Genomic DNA, 17,819 nt, shown 5'->3' with positions numbered 1-17,819 from the left:
CAACACTCTTATATCTGAAACACACCAGCACATTATAACTTTTGAACTGAATAAAAGGAATTAAAAAGACACCAAAACAAAAAATACTTTTCCAACCTTAAATCAAATTATTTTAATTAATTTTCTTAAATAATATGGTTGTCATGTCAACAAAAAGGTTAAAACTAAATGCCCCATAAATACTATTTTGACTATAAAATATTTTTAAATTCCATGAAATTTATATGGACATTTTACCTTCTGCCTACATGACACCGCCATACACAGTAGTCATAAACTATAGCTCAGCTAATGACTATATATATATATACATGTATATATATGTATGTATGTGTACACACACACACACACACACACACACACATACACACACACACACACACACACACACACACACACACACATACATATATGTCATTCCACAGAAAAGGGGAAACATTCAGATTTTGTTTTTCTTAAAAATTAAACAACTTCAGTCTATTTTTTATTTGCATATATATTTCTGCACATGAAATAATGGTTTGGCATGCTAATAGCCATTTCAGTTTTGTATGTGTGTTTTATAAAACTGTCACAGGTAAGAAATAGTGTCCACTAAGTTATAGACAACAGCAATATCAAGCATTGCATTAAACATACACAAGGGACATTTTATATGGTACTACAATTTAGACAAGAGGTCCCTTTGTATGAATTAACGTAACTTCGTTACAAAATGTTATATCTTATGTAATCGCCTAAATGTTTTCTCTTATCATATATTTTTCTTACAAACTATCATTTATAATTTGGTAAATATTTCCTATATGTTGCAAGAAGTAGTTTTACTATATATCAACCAGCACATCCTTTTACTGCCCTTGTAAATATATGCTAATATCCATTAACAACATACATTTTAATTTTTAAAAATACATTTGTTCATGAAAGTAACCTAGTGGACATGCGGTAACATAGTAGACCAGGTTTAACTTCCACTAAGTTAAATTATAATGAAATAAAGTAAAGTTTGTTTTATTTAACGACGCCACTAGAGCACATTGATTTTTTATCTTATCATCGGCTATTGGACGTCAAACATATGGTCATTCTGACACTGTTTTTAGAGGAAACCTGCTGTCGCCACATAGGCTACTCTTTTTATGACAGGCAGCAAGGGATCTTTTATTTGCGCTTCCCACAGGAAGGATAGCACAAACCATGGCCTTTTGTTGAACCAGTTATGGATCACTGGTCGGTGCAAGTGGTTTACACCTACCCACTGAGCCTTGCGGAGCACTCACTCAGGGTTTGGAGTCGGTATCTGGATTAAAAATCCCATGCCTCGACTGGGATCCGAACCCAGTACCTACCAGCCTGTAGACCGATGGCCTGCCACGACGCCACCGAGGCCGGTCTATAATGAAATAACTGACTTACAGTTAAAACTCTGATTATCTATATTTAATGATCAGAACAGACTGATACAGTAATAAGAATAAGTAACAAAAGAAAAAAGAAAGAAAAGTTTTATTTAACGACGCACTCAACACATTTTATTTACAGTTATATGACGTCAGACATATGGTTACGGACCACACAGATTTTGAGAGGAAACCTGCTGTCGCCACTTCATGGGCTACTCTTTCAGATTAGCTTGAAAGGGATCTTTTATTTGTGTTTCCCACAGGCAGGATAGCACAAACCATGGCCTTTTGTTGAACCAGTTATGGATCACTGGTCAGTGCAAGTGGTTTACACCTACCCACTGAGCCTTGCGGAGCACTCACTCAGGGTTTGGAGTCGGTATCTGGATTAAAAATCCCATGCCTCGACTGGGATCCAAACCCAGTACCTACTAGCTTGTAGACCGATGGTCTAACCACGATGCCACCAAGGCCGGTGAATAAGTAATAAGTTCATATGTCTAAATACAGACAACTAATTATTTTACTGATGTGAGGTCATCATCAGATGTAAATGATTAAATCAGAATTGACAATAAATACGTTTAATGGGTTACGTTTAGGGTTAGGGTTAAGAAAATTATACAGTAATAAGAATTATTAAGTATGTCAAAAGTTAATTTAAAAAAAACAAAAAAATCTACCCAAATATGTGGGTATGGCACCATACCTGTTTTACCCTCTGGCAGAAACCCTGATGGACCAATATAACAAATACAAAATTGAATTACAAGCCAATACACTTTTTTATTTTACTTCAGCTGACAAAATCATATATTATTTCTGTTTTTATTTTTCAACACTTTTGAAATTTTATGTGTTAAATGAATGCATGTGTACATGCTTATATCATTTATAAGACTTGGCCTCATAACTTGTGTCAGTTTGTTGAAGCTAACTACCATTAGCTGTTGGTTTGGGAAGGAGACGAATATCTTCATAAATATACCCATAAATGTCCTTATCGTTGAGGCAGAATGCTCTCCACTTTTATAGCTGTCTCATTGTACAACCTTATGATGCCTAGTTTAACACTGAATTGTAAAAAAAAACCCAGTCAGATATATTTAATGCAAAGATGCACAAATATCCTTCATTTGTAGTAGTTTGAGGTACAAGAATGATCAGGAGTGGACAAATCAACAGTGACCCATGGAGTTATATACACAAGAAAGAAAGAAAGAAATATTTTATTTAAAGACGAACTCAACACATTTTTTTTTTACGGTTATATGGCACCAGACATATGGTTAAGGACCACACAGTTTGAGAGAAAACCCGCTGTCGCCACTACATGGGCTACTCTTTCCGATTAGCAGCAAGGGATCTTTTATTTGCACTTCCCACAGGCAGGATAGCACAAACCATGGCCCTTGTTGAACCAGTTATGGATCACTGGTCGGTGCAAGTGGTTTACACAAACCCATTGAGCCTTGCAGAGCACTCACTCAGGGTTTGGAGTCAGTATCTGGATTAAAAATCCCATGCTTCGACTGGGATCTGAACCCAGTACCTACCAGCAGAGTGTTTTCTGACCAGTACACCAAAAACCTGTTAGTCCAGTTAGGAAACATAATACCAAATGCAGAGTGTGCAAAGGAAAATGTTATCCAGACAAACGTTCCGGCACCAGTACATGAAAGGTGCAAAGAACAAATGTCTCAGCATCCTCAGCTGTCGATTCGAAGGACATCTCGGTGTGCAGCCTAGAATCCAACAGCAACCCTCAACGGCGACGAGGACGGCTAGTGTTCACCAGTGTCTGGGCAGCCACCACAGGACCCAGATAATGGAAGCCCTCGACATCCTCAGTGGAGACGTCACTCAGGTAAGAGTTGACAAGATGGAGTCCGTCGCTCAGAAACAGCCAGTGAGTATGTGCTGGATAGGAGTGTTTGCAAAGACATGGTGGCGGCCAGTGCATGCAGTTCATGCGGGTTTGAGGCAGAATGTGCAGGCAAACATGCAGTCTGGTACGCCGACAGAATCGTAGATCTAATCCAAGGAGCCACAGTATTCTTGGTAACGACTGTTAAGTGCGTCTGGTGACAAGAAAGGAACAACTTCGAACGGCATTGGCGAACGAGCGAGTATCAGCCGGACCCAGGATGGACGATAACTCTTGGACCACATACATTCACGGCGGTTGATCAGGAAGCTGATTCTTCACCACAAAGTTCATGAGGAACCCCAAGGTAACAGAGTTGCATTCTCGGTGAAACCGAACTAGGTCCACATCCAAGGCATGTAGTTCAGAAACACGAGCAGCCGTTGGGAACCCCAACAAGAAGACAGTCGTCTGAGTAACAGCTTTCAAGGAGGACTCCTTCATCGGCTCATAGGGTACCACAGTCAAGGACCTCAAAACCAGATTCAAGACCCTCTTCGCAGGATGAAGTAATGCACTTGATTTTCTGATTAAAACCCATGAATCATCTTATGGATCTTCGGGATAGCAGATAATTTCGTACCAGTAGCAGGATCACGGACAGTAGCGAAGACCGAGATGTAACCCACAATCGTTGAGCCCTTGAGATACAGAGATGTATGGAGGTACACCAGGAAATCAGCCAGACGAGGTACAGGAACCGTCTGAGGCTGGAGTTGAAGCCACAGGAACCATCAGACATTGTACGCCGCAGTAGGAGATGATCAATGAGCCGTCAGAATTGCCGCAGTAGACCGAGAAGAAAAACCCTGCTTCGTCAGACCTATGGCAATAAGATCCATGCGTGTAGCCGGCAGAAGCATGGTTGCGGATGGTAGAGCCGAGATGTGGGATGCAGCAGCAGACAACAGTATTGTTGAAACCACTGTAGCACCCTGGGCAGCAGGATTGGAAGTGGGAAGGCGTATGAACCCATCTGATCCCAGCTGATGGCGAGAGAATCTAGGTCGATGGCATCTGGATCTCGAACTGGCGACACATAGACCCGAAGTTGAAGGTTGAACTTCGTGGTGAACAGTTCGATGTTCGGTGTCCAGAGACGCTTGCACACCCATCGAAAAGCCTCCGGATGTAAAATTCACTCAGTTGATTGAGGAGATGACAGCCGGGATAAACAGTCTGCTAGGACGTTGGAGACCAATGGAATATGTCGTGCACGGAACTGCAGAGGCACATCGTGCACCAAGTCGTACAGGTGAGATGTCAGCTGCAGAAGACTGCTAGAGTGTGCCGCCCTGTCGATTGATGTTGACGCCAGAAGGATGACATATAGCACGGCTGCTTCTGGAGACCACAACCAGAACAATGTCTGGTCGTTGAGGTGATGCATCGGCGAACAGATGATGAGTCGCCTGGAATGGCCGCAAAGAAACTGCAGGGCAACTGGTAACCGGATCAGCAAATAGTACTGAATGCATGGATTCAGAAACAACTGGATACGGCGAAGCTGGAGTCGACCTATAAGCGTCAAATCTTGCGCCGACGTCAAAATCACTCTTGCAATGATACTTCATGAAACATGAATAGAGTGATGCAGGAACCAGGACATCGGAAACAGTGATCCTGTGAAACAGTCAAGAGCCAATGACAGCGTAGAGGCCCACTACGCTATATGCCCGATATACGTGGAAGTGAAGCAACACAAACAGCAACCGGCTAAAATCCACGGCCGTCACACCATCCGGTGCAAGATATCAGCAGAGACAATCTAGTATAGACAGCATCGGTCAGAAACACTGGCGGTAACAACAGTGAACGTCAGTGAATTGATAAGCCGCAACGGTAAAAATCCCGTACCACGTCATGGCAACTGGATGACTTCCGGAACCAGCGGAAGTAGCGACTGTCTTGCATCGCCACCAGATATAGTGAACGATCTGCCGAATATCACTGAACTTTCCTCGAGCAACAGATGGACTGATGCACGGGGTCCCAACATAAGTGACCAGACCAGTAGACTGTCTTCATCACCAACCCGCAACGCTTGTAACGTCGAACCCCTTCATGGCAAACAGCTTGGATGTTGACCACAGGTCTGCCAATTTGTCCGGCTTGTTGAAGTCAAGAATGGATCGCTTCAGGCAAGCCAGTTGACGATAGTGTGCAACCGTAGTGGACATCAACGTCACAAAAGATGTAAGGCAGACCAACATCGAAGCGACGGCTGGAACAAGGCATATCATCTGGCATCCTGCACCTGAGGAGCTATGGACGCCAGGAAAACATCAAATAGGACAGCATGTACAAACACCTACGCTGAACTGAAGTCATCGACTGGACGTGCCGATCTGTAAGTTCTAGGAAGACGTCTGGTCCCGCCGGAAACAGCGTCATCCAAGGCCGGCGCCACACTGTTGAAGGATAGGTTGAAGATCGGATACGTTCGTTGTGACGAATGGGGAATGCCACAAACAAAGCCGACTCATGGAAACAGCAACATCGGATCAGTCATCAAAATGGAAACCTTCTAGAATGGTGCCATGGATGGTGGATGGTGCAGTGACGAAAATATCTCATACACAGCAGCGAGACAGTCCCTCAAAGCCATGTGGTTCACTGTGTCCGGATCTTCTATCACGGAAGGCGCCGACGCATCATCTGGAAAATCGCTCAGTAACCTGGCACAGGCAATTCAATCCGATGTACTGTCTGCAATCGGTGTGGATGGTCCGATGTACTGACTGCAAACGGAACACAGACCGTGGACAGTCCCGTTAGGAGCCGGTGTAAACCCTGAACGCTGGATCAGCTGCCGACCGGTGTGGATGGTCCGATGTACTGACTGCAAACGGAGACATGAACCGGCAGGAGCCGGTGGAACCTTGGACGCTGTACCACTTCGATCGATCACGGGACGACGGTACCGAACGGTGAGCTGATGACGCAATCTTCCAGTTTGTTACAGGGCTCCGTCTGCTTGCTGGAAGAAGCGATCTGCACAGGTCGGTTAATGGTAGCCGTGTAAACTGCCGGGGGGCCTGTGGCAGCCAATGATCATATGACGACGTCTGCCGGTGGAACCTCTGTGGCGATTCATCGGAACCGGACCCTTCTTGACTGGAACCGGTGGATGGGCCAGCGACGGTAGCATCTCATATATGACAGCCAGACAGTCCCTCAGTGACAGGTGGTCCACCGCATCCAGATCTTCCAGCACCGCAGGAAGCGATACATCATCACCCGTGAACAGGCAACCCGGTCACTCTGGTCATGGCCCGATGGAGACCCGAACCGTGGATGGTCCCGTCTGGATACCGGAGAGCCGGACCATGGATGGTCCCATCTGGATACCGTGGACCCCGCATCCGCCAATAATCGTCGTGGAGGAACTGATGGAGCCACTGGATTCAATGGAGAAAAGCTTTGGCTTTGACCACTACAGTGATCCTTGCACCCTCGCGCCCGCACCGTTGAAGATGGGTCAGAAACGGCAATCCGAAGATGATGGACGTTTTGATGAAGAAATACCCTTCTCGGCCCACTTACTGGAACCCACTGGCCGCCACTGGTGACTTCCATGGAGCCGTAGGTCCTGGAGTTTACTAGGTATCGCTTACATGAAGAGGGGGAGCCGGAACCGGACCCCTCCCCTGCAGGTTGAGGATCCACCCTGGAAGCAACCACCAACATCGCTGTAAATATCAAGTCGGCTATGGAAGACGCCATAGATCTCGCCGGTGTAGAGTCAGTCTTCTTGGATCTGGTTGACAACATTTTCAAGTAGACCGCAAAGTCCTACTCTGACAGCTGAAATCAAGCGTCACATCTAGTCTCCGAAGAGCAGGGCACTCAACATGAGGGACACAGCTCATGTGGATCGTCTCTAGACAAAAACTTCCGGCAACGAGTACAGGATATTTGTCGAGAAGCACAAACATCAGACATAATAACAATTTCTACAAAGAGAAATAATATAAAATCATTAACACAAAACCGGTAACAGGGCCGCCATCTTTGCAAATGGTGACCACACAACGTTAACCGGCAAACAACAATTTTGGTAGAAGCACACTAAAAACAAGTGGTTACGCCAAAATAAATCAACGATAAACATAACAACAAAGACAACGGTTACAAGAGTGTTGAACTCGGAAATTACTAGTATCCGACATGGTAAATAATTATCTCTGTTCAAAGAGAACTAAAAGACAACCATAAAAAACACAAAGTCGGTAACAGGGCCGCCATCTCTACAAATGGCGACCACACAACGTTCACCGGTAACAACAATTTTGGTAGAAAAAACACACTTGAAAACAAGTGTTTACGCCAAAATAGTACAACGAGAAACATAACAACAATGACAGAAATGAATCTGTCAAATACACAAATAGTTATCACACAAAAACCCAAGTTTGACTCCAAGAACAGAGCCAAAAGAAACACATCCGACCAGTATAGCGAAGAGAAAAAGAAGGACACTATAGTCACATGACTGGAACTACAAGGGAGCATGCTGTAGAAGATTTAGGCCATCCCATTATCTGTTGGGATGACTGGACCAGTCCACTTGCGCGGGGGAGAAATGCACTTGTTTTGAGGACAGGTAATATTGAAAAGAAAATATATTACATCTGATTAAAACCATGCTTCTCATTACTGATAGGGATTGCAATGCCATCTGGTGAGTATTTAAAAACATCCCATATGTATCTCTCAGTGACTGTACTTGTCTAAAATAAAATAATAACATAGTGGACATAATAAATAGGGATACAAAGTAAATCCTAAATAATTTATATAGTTTCAACAACTGTGTCATTTATAAAATTGGACACTATCCAAAATAAAATGGTTTTGAATGAAAAATAGAACTATCTGTATATTTGATTCATACAGCAGTGTGTGTATACAGCAGACTTACTGTTTGGGACAGTAACTTAGTGGACAAATTTGATAAAATATGGTTTTTGACTTATTAGCTTTGGCGAAATAATTATTATTGAAATTGTGAATGTTTATGTTCTTGCTAAAGCATGATCCACAATATTTGTTTTCATATAAAGAGAAGTAATGTTTTACCGAATAAATGGATGGGGACAAAATCATGTATCTATCTATATATATATACACACACATATATATATGTATATACATACACACACACATACATGTACATATATTTCAACTCATTGATGTGAAACTGTAATAAGCAAGATTTAGTTCATCCCATCTACATGTAATTAATTGAAACAAACCTTGTAGTGTAGAAACAGGACCTTCGCAAGAGTTTCTCGGAAATCGGATGGACACAAAAGTGATTCAACAACCACCACATGTTTGTCTTTTGGTGTTATCAACAGGTGTCTGAAAATTATAAATCACAGTAGAGTATTTGGTTTCAGTACTTGTCAGTGTAAAATAACCCAAATTATGTTAGCTTCATTTCATATAAACTATTGAATGGGAATGAAACAAAATTTCAGTACATAGTTTTATAATTAGCTGTCAGATGTTAAGCATGGTCACTATCAATTAGAATGAAAGCAAGATCCTGTTACATAGGTCACTCCTTTCTGATTAGAAGCAAAGGGTCTTTTCAATGCACAATCCTACAAAGCAGAGATTAATAGCAAATAACTGTATGGCTCCTCCAAGGGGAGAGCACTCTACTACCACGTTACATCCCACAAGTCTTCAATAGTCATGCTTGTAGTTTAAAAAAAATTAGGCTAATATTTTGTTTTTAAAGTGTGTACACTCAGAATGTGGGAATTGGAAATCAGGCACGGGTTCTAAAAAAATTTTTTTAATTCACTTGCCATAGGGCCAGTGGATTTGAAAATTCATTGGCCATGGTGAAAAATTTACTTGTCCAGTTTTAACTGTTCATAAAACAAAAACAAAAAAACTAGTAAACTAAAGGAGAACTCAAGTCAAATATGACCCGGACCACCAACACATTACTGACACTTTAAAGGAGAACTCAAGTCAAATATGAGCCTTATGTGTTGGAAAGATGCATACCCGGACCACCAACACATACTGCCACTTTAAAGGAGAACTCAAGTCAAATATGAGCCTTATGTGTTGGAAAGATGCATACCCGGACCACCAACACATACTGACACTTTAAAGGAGAACTCAAGTCAAATATGAGCCTTATGTGTTGGAAAGATGCATACCTGGACCACCAACACATACTGACACTTTAAAGGAGAACTCAAGTCAAATACAGGCAGGATAGCACAAACCATGGCCTTTGTTGAACCAGTTATGGATCACTGGTCGGTGCAAGTGGTTTACACCTACCCATTGAGCCTTGCGGAGCACTCACTCAGGGTTTGGAGTCGGTATCTGGATTAAAAATCCCATGCCTCGACTGGGATCCGAACCCAGTACCTACCAGCCTGTAGACCGATGGCCTACCACGACGCCACCGAGGCCGGTCTTATCGTCGTCAAGTGCAGGTAATCAGGTTGAGTAAAGGATTTACCTGTAGCATATTTCTTTGTTATTTCTCTCTCCCTCTCCCCTCCCTCCCTCCCTATCCCTCCCCCCCCCCTCCTCTCTCTCTCTCTCTCTCTCTCTCTCTCTCTCTCTCTCTCTCTCTCTCTCTCTCTCTCTCTCTCTCTCTCTCTCTCTCTCTCTCTCTCTCTCTCTCTCTCTCTCTCTCTCGGACGTAACCCAGTGGTAAAGTGCTCGCGCGGTCGGTTTGGGGTCAATCCCTGTCAGTAGACCCATTGGGCTATTTCTCGCTCCAGCCAGTACACCACGACTGGTATATCAAAGGCTGTAATATGTGCTATCCTCTGTATGGAATGGTACATATAAAAGAACCTTTGCTGCTAATCGAAAAGAGTAGCCCGTGAAGTGGCGACAGTGGGTTTCCTCCCTCAATATCTTTGTAAATCAACCGTAAATAAAATGTCTTGAGTGCGTCGTTAATAAAACAGTTCCTTTCTTCCTTTCAGAATCACATGGGTTACGTTAAAAACAATACTGTCAGTAGAATGATAGAAATACATAGAGAAACGTTTTGCCCGAATGTTTATTCGTTTTTTTACCCGAATTTGAAGATTTCCTCCCCCCACCCCCAATCGCTTATGGTTGGTGTTCGACCTATTTTCCAGTTATCTCCCTCTCAATCTGCATTTCTATATTTTATTAGTATGCTGGGTGTTATATCTTGGTCCCCCATTATTTATTTATTTATTTATTTGGCAAGACTATTTGCCTCTATTTTATTAGTATTTGTTTTTAATTTGCACCCCTTCCTAAATATATACTGCACTTTTAATGACTGTTAATAACTGGATTGCTATATATTTTTTTCTTCTTATAACTATGTATTTAATTTTATTTATTTTCATTATTATTTTTGTATTAGGCCTATTATTTTTTAATTTAATTTTATTTTATTTTATTTCATACATTTATACATTTATTTTATTTATTTATAAATATTAAACGAAACACTGTTCTTTTTGTTTACAAAAGTACATTGTATGCGCAACGTTCGGTTCCAGAATGCCATGCGCGGCGAGGAGTTCCCCCAATCTAAAAATAACGCCGCCAGATAGCTATTCGCGACATCATTTACGTTTATGCATACCAAAAAGCGAATAAATTTAAACGCGATTAGCAATCCGCGTTTAGTTTTATCCGCTCCTCATGCATACGGCCCCAGATAGGTTCATTAGGCATACTTTATGTTTTGTTTAGAAAAACATGCAAACAATTTTCATCAGTTTAGAATAAAGTTTTAAAATAATTGTTACCTATTACAACAATTAACAACATTAAAACAAATAAATATTTTGTCACTTATAACTGAGTATATATTTATTTACTTATGAATGCAAACTCCTCCCCATCCCCCACCTACCCCCCAAAAAAGAGAGAAAAAAAACCCCAAAAAACAAGCACCTTTATTAGCATGAAGTGTACATGTATTACAGTTTAAAGCTTACACCATCACCACCACTACCAAATTAGTAATTTTTCAATGTAGATACTTTGTTAAATTTATCTATTTCATGATAGTGCATGTGTACTTTTACAATTTTTTTTTTTTTTTAGCAATTTGTGACATGCAACCTTACTATTAGTATTTTAGAGTAACAAATATTTGGGTTTCAGTGTAAAGAAGAAAATGGTGGGGAAAAATGAACCTTTTTTTGTTTTCAATGTTTACACTTTATATCTTGAACAAAATTACATCGGTAGGTATATTAATGTCATGGATGGGTCAAAGATTAGTGGTACCTACTATTTGTTAGTGAAATGTTGCATGTGTCAGCAAATCGAAAGAAGTGACTTATACATGTTTCTTTTGTTTTCGTAGATTGTAGATAATTTATGGGGGGTTTTGTGGGGTTTTTGGACCACTTGCCAGCAATTTTTAGTGGCTCAAATTTAAAAATCACTGGCCTCGGGCATCAGGCCACCATATTCTAGAACCTTTGCATCATGTAAAAAGAGATGAGTTTTGCGAGTCTCTGACAGAGTAGGAATACATACACTCCCAAACATTTACCAGTGTTATTAAAGAAGGTTTATTGAACACAGTCTAAAAATAAAGTATGTTTAAAATAATTTACCAGTATATTTTCAAGGGTGCACAGTAGTATTGGTATACCAATATATTATGATTCAATGGGTAAATAATATGTATTATGCTACACCTTACTTGTACTAATACTCTCAGTAATTTCAGTTATTTCCAGTTCATTGGTCATTTGACTGATTTTCAAAACTCCATTCATAGATATAATAAAAGGAAGGCTCCAACATTTTTAAATAAGCTTTAGTAGACAGAAGTGATCCAGGTATTTCATGTTTTAAGTATCATGTATTTTCTCTATTTTATCCAAAGTCTTATTTTGGTCAACACTGCTGTAAATAACATATATCGTGGTACAGGGAACCCATCTCAATAAAAAATTGAGACATTCCCCTCTCCAACATTTTCAGAATTTAAGAGATGTTAAAGATTACCAACTGTTCAGTTCCATATGGATCAATTCTACAGGGTAATTCAGTCCATGCTTAGTTTGTTTTTGTTTTTTAAATAGCTCCTCATAATCTATACTACACAGAAAATATTTGATCATTCTAATGCATGGCTTCACTGAATATATTCTATACTTACCTGAAGTACAAACGGTAAAAGAAATCCTTAAGTTGTTCATACAGGTCATCTGTGTTAGAATAGTTCCACAATTTTACAACCTAGAAATAAATTTGTGAACTTGTATTAAACTAACAAAATAAATCATTTAAAATTGTATTATGTCAAAAAATACTGGCACAACATAAATATAGAGAATATCCCTGGTTTGGTATATAATCACAGTAATAAAGAAATGAGGAATTTTACTGTTTGTGACTCTCATTAGTCAATCATCCATGGAATCATCAACTATTTTGCCAAATGTCTATTTGACTCTGTTTGGTGTGGAGATACAGCCCTGATCATTGATTATGGTTGTCATTCAGATTACCTTGGATGTTCTATCAACTGCCTTAAACATGTATCAGAAAAAAAAAGAGTTAACTATGCAGTTTGGTGGTAATTTGTAAAGAATGTTTCTTTTAATTTACACTACACTTTTACCCCTAATAAAATGTTATTTGAGACCATATGGGTTTAAAACTTAATAAATTCATTTTTTGTTTTTTAATATGAATTTTATCTTTATTCACTATGTTGGTGCTGTCAAAATATAGAACATATTTTATGTCTTTTGCTGCCAGATCTGTAGTGTATTTTGTCATATTCAATTCAGTATCAGTGTGGGTTTTTTCTTAACTAGTACCATACTCGCCAGACCCTAAAATCGATGGTGGCCCAACAGACTACCTTAGCAACATTTTTAGTCACCCTTAGCCAATAAAGGTTGCCATGGGTGACTGGGCGACTGTAATTTTCAACCCTGTCATTACATACCAATTACCTTTTGTTTTTGTTTAAAAACATATCCAACTCATTTTTGCTTGCAAGATACATTATAAAACAATGCATGTTGTGAGACAAGCAATTTCTAATGGACACCTATATCCCAAAACATCTTAAACACATGTATCATCATGTTTAACACAATGTGGTGTTATTTGCCTGGGGCTAATGAACCACAACAGTAAAATTAATTCTACTAAACTTGGGCCAGTCAGAAACTGTATTGGCCAGTCAAAGTGCTGATGTGATTGGCCTGACTGGCTGTACTGTTGTTATGTCTTTTTAATAAAATCTCCAAGTAACGTGTACTGACTTATGAATCAATATATTTTTAAAACACATGCTAAGAAAACAACTTAACAACAGTTTAGCACATTTTATACAGGTACACTGTATATGGTTTACAACATGGATTATTTCATCATTTGGCCCAGAGAGGGGAACCTGCTGCCACCAATCAAGCTATTCCTATTGAAAAGTAGCAAGGAATCTTTTAAATGCACTTTTCCACAGGACAGTACATACCACAGTTTTTTATGTACCAGTCATTAAGCAGTTTGAGACAAAACAAGAAAACAAATGAAAAATTAAATATATCAAGGGTAACCGATTGTGCAGTCAATTGTACCTCAAGCTAACACTACCTCTGAGCCACATATATAACTCACATGTAAGAATACATTTAAACAATTATTTTCATATACCTTGCCCGATTTCGAGTCTTTTACTTCACTTGGGATGATGCATTTAGGAGCTGTTTCTCCTGCTAAACCACATCTAAAATGAAAACATTTCATTATTGTCTAAATATGTTAGTATTAGCTAATAAAATACAACATACAATTATAACATGTAAATGTACACATCAAAATAACACCATGCTTAGAGTTACAGCATGCAGGGTTTGTGCCAGAGGATAAAATGGGTATGGCACCATTATCAAATTTGTTTGCAGATCTTTTTTTAAGTTAACCATTTGACCAAATTAATTATACTCTTACTATTACTGTATGATTTTCTTAACTTTAAGTCTAAACTTTCTTTCATTTTCTTTCTTGGGAGGCCCCTCATACACCCTGTTGACTGTGGTTGCATTCAATTTTATACCATCATACCCAAAAATTTCTTTCTGGTACAAACACTGGCATGGTATCATAACTAATCGGGAATGAATGGCAGTATGGACAACTATAAAACATATCCTTCTATCTTGCCTCATATCAGGGAACATTTTGTTCAGTATCGCATAACGATTCTCTACGTAAGTTTCAAAGATCACTATACAATTTTAAAACATTAGTAGTTGCTAATCAATTTTCAACAGACTAGAAATATTGCTAATCAAGATTTAGAAAACAAAATGTTCCCTGCAGATACACATATTTTTTATTCTAGTTCAATTAACCAGTAGAAAGGTGCCAGAAAGCCATGTTAGGAAAAATGTCTAGCATATGTCCCCTAGATGGTAATCTGCCCTTTTCATTGGTTAATTGGTCCCGTCGTTTAGGAGTATGACAGCATTGCCACATGTTCATTACATCACGCCTTAATCAAAGTTATTATCCATATGGTTCAACATAACCGAGTTAATAATAATCATACAAAGCACACGTGTAATCATAGTGACATTTGTATAGTTTTATCTTGAATCATGAATGAGAAACGATAAACATGAAACATTTTTTTTTATCACATCAGTGAAAAACCCCCACAAATTGTATATATTTTACATAATGGAATAAATAATATAAAAAATTTATAAAAGTTATGAATTTTAATTCCCATGTATGTATAAAAAGTACGAAAATTCAGTACTGTGTCCTGAAAATTAATAAAAGATGGCACCGTTGAAGAGTTTGACAGACTGAGCCAGCACATGTTTAGACAAAGAGAGTAATAACGTCATCACTGATTGGATGAAATTTGACCTCTGCTGGCTCTAGAGATAACAGTACATGTAGCTGTTCTGCTTACTCCAACTTGTTAACAAAAAAGGTGGAAACCTTTTGTTAATTTTAAAATCCTATATAATTATTGGATACACTGCATTGAACAGTCAACAATAAAAACATTTATAGATTATTTCAGTATATTTTATGCTATTTCAAGCAGTTTGTATTGCACAAAAGCCTCTTGCTTCGGACTAGGACACTCGACCCAACAGAGCTCCGTACACAGGTAATATGTAATATGTAACACTGCATACATTCCTTTTAGTGACACAAAAATAAAATGCTGTGAATTTTATAATAATTATACTAAAATTATATGAATCATTGAACTAGAAAATATTTCAGGCACTTGTCGTTTTGTAGATGGTTGTAAATACCTATTTAATGATACTCTACCTAATTTAGCATTTACTTGTTTGGGCTCTCATTGATGTACAAGGTGGTGTTTACTCTTGAAATTGAAATAAAGATGTCAATAAACAGGATTTCTGTGACCTTTATTGGAACAGACTATAACACATTTTGATGACATACATATGTCAATTTCATTTACCCATAAATAAACTTAATTTAAAACTGCAAGTTAACCAATTATTTTGAATAATATTGCAGCATAAATTATTAATTATGACCAGCATATTTAGTGAATATAAATTCAATATAAGTACATTAGAAATTTACACAATCTTGCAACCACTGAAAGGTGCTATATTAGAAGCTATATGTGAACATCTGTTTGTGATAAACATTATCCAATAGAAATGTATTTTCTACTAGTAGATAAATTATTTATATAATCATTTACAGGCATATAGTTAAAGGTGTAGTCTTTAAATGTTAAAGCAAAATTTAATAAAAATATGATTTGCAACAGCTGTCATTATGCAACTTTGAGATAGCACCTTTAATACCGGTATAATAGATCACAAACTCAAAATGGTTCTTGACAGTTTTTCTCAAATGTTACTTATAAATGTCTACAAATATTTTAGTTTTGGAGAGGGATAGGGGTACATTGTCATCAGAAGGGTCCTTCACATATTTGTAACAGCAATGAAATTGACACATATTGACCAAAATGTGTTATAGTCTGTTCCAATAAAGTGCACAAATCACCTGTTTACTGACATCTTTCTTTTAATTTCAAGAGTAAACACCACCTTGTACATCAGTGAAAGCCAAAACAAGTATATGCTAAATTAGGTAGACTATCATTAAATAGATATTTACAAAATATTTACTTGTCTGTTTAATATATACTACTCAAAAGAATTTAAGGGTCAGACGATATTTTCGACATTATTTTCTGAATGTCAATTATATTAGCTAGACCATAATGTCACACATGGTATTGTTCCATTTTGACGAAAGTGTGTCTAAGCAACCCATAAATGAATTAAAATCCACTGTCATTGACACTGTCGACTAGTTCTAATGGCGAAAACATGCTTACATTTGCACGTAAATTAAGGCGAAAGCGAAAGGTCTGCTAAGTGCCCATAACTTGTTTTTTCACAAAGCGCTTCATTTGCATGCTTTGCACATGTATTCCATGTTCTCAATGCTGAATTTCCGTATAATTGGAGCTTGCGTTTGTGTACGGTGCACACTCCAAATTCGACAATGGTACGACTTCAACTGACTATCGAAGATCGAGGAAGGGCTATTGCTTGGCTTCAGGATGGCAATATGCAAAGAAATGTTGCTCTGAGACTTGGTGTCAGTCAGAGTGTCGTTGGCCGACTGTGGCAACGGTACCAAGCAACGAATTCTGTTCGAAATCTCGAAGCACTACAAATAGAGAGGACCGCTACATCACCAATATGGCTCTACGTCAACGCACAACCACTGCACGCCGATTACGTGACAATCTGCGGACTGCGACTGGAACTTGAGTGTCTGATCAAATCATACGCAATCGTCTTAGAGCCAATAATCTACGCTGCCATCGCCAGGCTGTTCGACCACCACTCCTACCACGTCACAGAACGGCCAGACGTCACTGGTGCACGCTTCATCTGCGGTGGCAACGTGTTCAGTGGGGTCGAGTGATGTTCACTGATGAGTCCAGGTTTAGTCTCCAGTTCAACGACGGTCGGGTTCGTGTCTACAGACGTCCTGGGGAGCGCTTCGCTGACGTTAACGTTAGACAATGTCACCAGTTTGGTGGTGGCAGCGTCATGGTGTGGGGCGGCATCTCTATCCACCACAGGACCCCCTCTATGTGGTGGATGGCAATCTGAATGGAATCTGCTATCTGAATGAGATTATCCGGCCGTTGGTTCTCCCAGGCCTTCAGCAGATTGGCGGCAGGGCAGTTTTGCAGGATGACAATGCCAGACCCCACCGCGCCAGGGTGGTAACGGACTTTCTCAGACAACAAGGTATCGTCAGGATGGATTGGCCAGCATATTCGCCTGACTTGGCCCTAATAGAGAATGCCTGGGACGAATTAAGCAGGAGAGTTCGGGATAACCATGCCCCTCCGGCCAACCTTCATGATCTGGGTCAACTTCTTATGGCAGAGTGGCAGGCCATTCCCCAAGAGTTCTTCAAACGTCTGATCAACAGCA

General features: G+C 39.4%; 1 protein-coding gene across 1 annotated transcript in view; it reads right to left on the bottom strand.

Moving 5' to 3' along the window:
- Positions 1-17,819, bottom strand: part of LOC121370642 (actin-related protein 10-like) — a 56,076-nt gene that overhangs the window by 31,802 nt on the left and 6,455 nt on the right. The window contains exons 2-4 of the mRNA XM_041496010.1: positions 13,999-14,071; positions 12,488-12,567; positions 8,592-8,700 (exon numbers count right to left, since the gene is read on the bottom strand). Of these exons, the coding sequence (XP_041351944.1) occupies positions 8,592-8,700; positions 12,488-12,567; positions 13,999-14,071 (262 nt within the window). The remainder of the gene's footprint in view (positions 1-8,591; positions 8,701-12,487; positions 12,568-13,998; positions 14,072-17,819) is intronic.

Source organism: Gigantopelta aegis, chromosome 4, assembly GCF_016097555.1.
Source record: "Gigantopelta aegis isolate Gae_Host chromosome 4, Gae_host_genome, whole genome shotgun sequence".
Classification (NCBI taxonomy): domain Eukaryota; kingdom Metazoa; phylum Mollusca; class Gastropoda; order Neomphalida; family Peltospiridae; genus Gigantopelta; species Gigantopelta aegis.
Note: the sequence above shows the minus strand (reverse complement) of the source record. Positions and strands in the feature narration are given on the sequence as shown.